Source organism: Mandrillus leucophaeus, unplaced genomic scaffold, assembly GCF_000951045.1.
Source record: "Mandrillus leucophaeus isolate KB7577 unplaced genomic scaffold, Mleu.le_1.0 Scaffold43, whole genome shotgun sequence".
NCBI lineage: Eukaryota > Metazoa > Chordata > Mammalia > Primates > Cercopithecidae > Mandrillus > Mandrillus leucophaeus.
This window is the reverse complement of record NW_012104587.1, coordinates 276,384-278,718: the sequence shown is the minus strand read 5'-3', so window position 1 is coordinate 278,718 and position 2,335 is coordinate 276,384. Positions and strand designations below refer to the sequence as shown.

The following is a 2,335-nucleotide window of genomic DNA, read 5'->3' as shown; positions in this document are numbered from 1 at the left end:
CAGGCGCCCGCCGCCTCGCCCGGCTAGTTTTTTGTATTTTTTTAGTAGAGACGGGGTTTCACCGTGTTAGCCAGGATGGTCTCGATCTCCCGACCTCGTGATCCGCCCGTCTCGGCCTCCCAAAGTGCTGGGATTACAGGCTTGAGCCACCGCGCCCGGCCCAGAGCCATGTTCTAACTGCTCCCTGCCAGGCGGTCCCCAGCCTCCCCCTAGCTCAGCTTACATGCAGGTGAGTCTTGGGGAGGAAGTCAGACTTGGTGACACTCTGGCCTGGGAGGAGGGCCTGGAAAGAGGCCCACAGAGGATGTCAGCTCCCCAGAGGCAGGCTGGGCCCCTGGCGGCTCCCACCCACTCTGCCTCCAGGCCCCTGCTGTGCTGAACACAGAGGAGAACTCAGCTCAAATGGGCATCACTGAGAAAAGGGAAGTGTTTGGGGAGAAGACAGGGGAAGGCATGACCCTGAATGGGACCAGCAGGCCAGGGCTCTTGTCTGAACTCTGAATGACCTTGGCTACACCTCTTCATCTCTTTGGACCTCAGTCTTCTCATCTATAAAACGGGGGAACTGGACCAAAGCAGTGGGTGTCACCTAAGCTCTTTCATCTTGTGCTTGAACAAAGGGCTCTGCAGCTCACATTCTTTAGGAAAGCTAGGAACCCTGAGACTGGAGGGCGTCAAGCCCCCTAAAGTTCTAGCAGGAGCCCAGCCGACTTACAGGGTCCCCAGGGAGGGCCTGTGAGGGTGGTTGGAAGACAATGGGGCTCTGGCGGGACTGTTTGGTGAAGCTGCTCCCCTCCTTGGCGCCGATCGAGTTCTTCTGCAAGAAATCTACAAAAGAAATGTCGCATGTGCTGCCAGGCCACCTCCAGAGGCTCAGTGTCCCAGCAGGGGCGGAGTGAGTGGACCCCAAGATCCTGGAGACCTGTGCCATGAGGATCGTGGGTGGCAGGGTGAGGATTCCAGAGTCCAGGCCAGAGGACAGGAGAGGGAGCAGCAGGAAGGGCATGCACCAGCCAAGCCGCCCTCCTGAGAGGCCCAAGGCACCGAGGTCAGCCTGGGAGAGGCGCTTCCCTGCAGCCACCTGTGCATCCTTCTTTCTTCCACTGGTGCCTTCTTAGTCCTAAGCCAGCTCCAGGGCCCCTGGGGCAGGAAGTAGGGAGGTGGATTGGAAGGGCCTACCTGGCTGGGCTAGAGGCTCCCTGAGATACTTGGAATTGTACTCCGAAGTCATGAAGCGTGGGCCCTGGAACACAGAGGTTGGAAGAATGGCGGCACCGGCCCACCAGGGCCCCGAAGGCATGCGGCGGCAGTGGAGTGGCGCCTCGGTTATCTGTGCTCTGAGGAGGCCTGTGTGGGCCACTACAGCACCCTGGACACAAGTCTTTCTGGGGTGGGGCATCGCAGGGCCAGGAATTTCAGCGTAAGAGCACAGTGCCCCTGTGACTATGAATACCACGTCACACCCCACACCAGACTCCTGGTAATGAGCGGGGGGCCCAGAGGGACCGAGATCAGGAGGGGCCGTGAGCGAGAGGAGGAAGGCTGGGGGAAGAGGATGAGCGTTAAAAGGCGAGAAGTCATATTGATGCTATTTTGGAAATAGCCAATATCAAATCCTTTGTTCTCCCGTCTTTCTTGGCGCCCTGAGCTCACACTGAGCTGGCTTCTTGGATGAGTCGGTGCAACACTTTTCTTGAGGTGGGAGGAGGAGGCGGGTGTGGCCCCTCTGCCCCACCCCGAAGACCTTAGCCGGGCTGCCACTCACATATCGGAAGTTCTCCCGCTCCAGCGGGCCCTGGCCCTGCTGCTGGTGGAGCAGGGGCACTTCCCTGGGCTCCAGCCCCGTGATGGCCTGGGGCCCATGCTCCTGGGTGTCAAAATGGACCTTCCGGACCTGGAAGGAAGAAGGGCCAATTACAGGTGAGGGGGCGGCAGTCACTGCCTGACTCTGCTTCTGCCCTTGACCTTTACAGAGTACAGTATCTGCAGAGCAGCCAGAGGGGGTCCCTTCACAATGAAACCTGTGCTTCCCTCCTCTGCTTAGAGCTCTGCAGCCTTCCTATCACGCTCACAGGGAATTCCACGTCCTCCTGGTGGCCCACAAGGACCTGAGTGCCTCACCTTGCTCTAGCTGCTCGTCTCCTTTCTGGGCCCACCTCGGGGCCTTTGCACTCGCTGCTGGCACTGCCTGGGCCACTCCTCCCTCAGACAGCTGCCTCTGGAGGAGCTGGCCACCCTCAAGTCTTTGTCCAGTGTCTCCATAGCAAGCTCTTTCCCGACCCTCCTGATTTGCAGGTGCTCTTCGCTTCTTATTTATTACTTATTTTTTTTTTTT

General features: G+C 58.8%; 1 protein-coding gene across 3 annotated transcripts in view; it reads right to left on the bottom strand.

Moving 5' to 3' along the window:
• Positions 1–2,335, bottom strand: part of PPP1R32 (protein phosphatase 1, regulatory subunit 32) — a 22,880-nt gene that overhangs the window by 4,913 nt on the left and 15,632 nt on the right. For 2 of the 3 annotated variants that reach the window (XM_011993332.1, XM_011993333.1), the window contains exons 5-8: positions 1,766–1,894; positions 1,180–1,243; positions 716–828; positions 224–283 (exon numbers count right to left, since the gene is read on the bottom strand). In XM_011993332.1, the coding sequence (XP_011848722.1) occupies positions 224–283; positions 716–828; positions 1,180–1,243; positions 1,766–1,894 (366 nt within the window). The remainder of the gene's footprint in view (positions 1–223; positions 284–715; positions 829–1,179; positions 1,244–1,765; positions 1,895–2,335) is intronic. The other variant, XM_011993334.1, reaches the window with a different exon arrangement.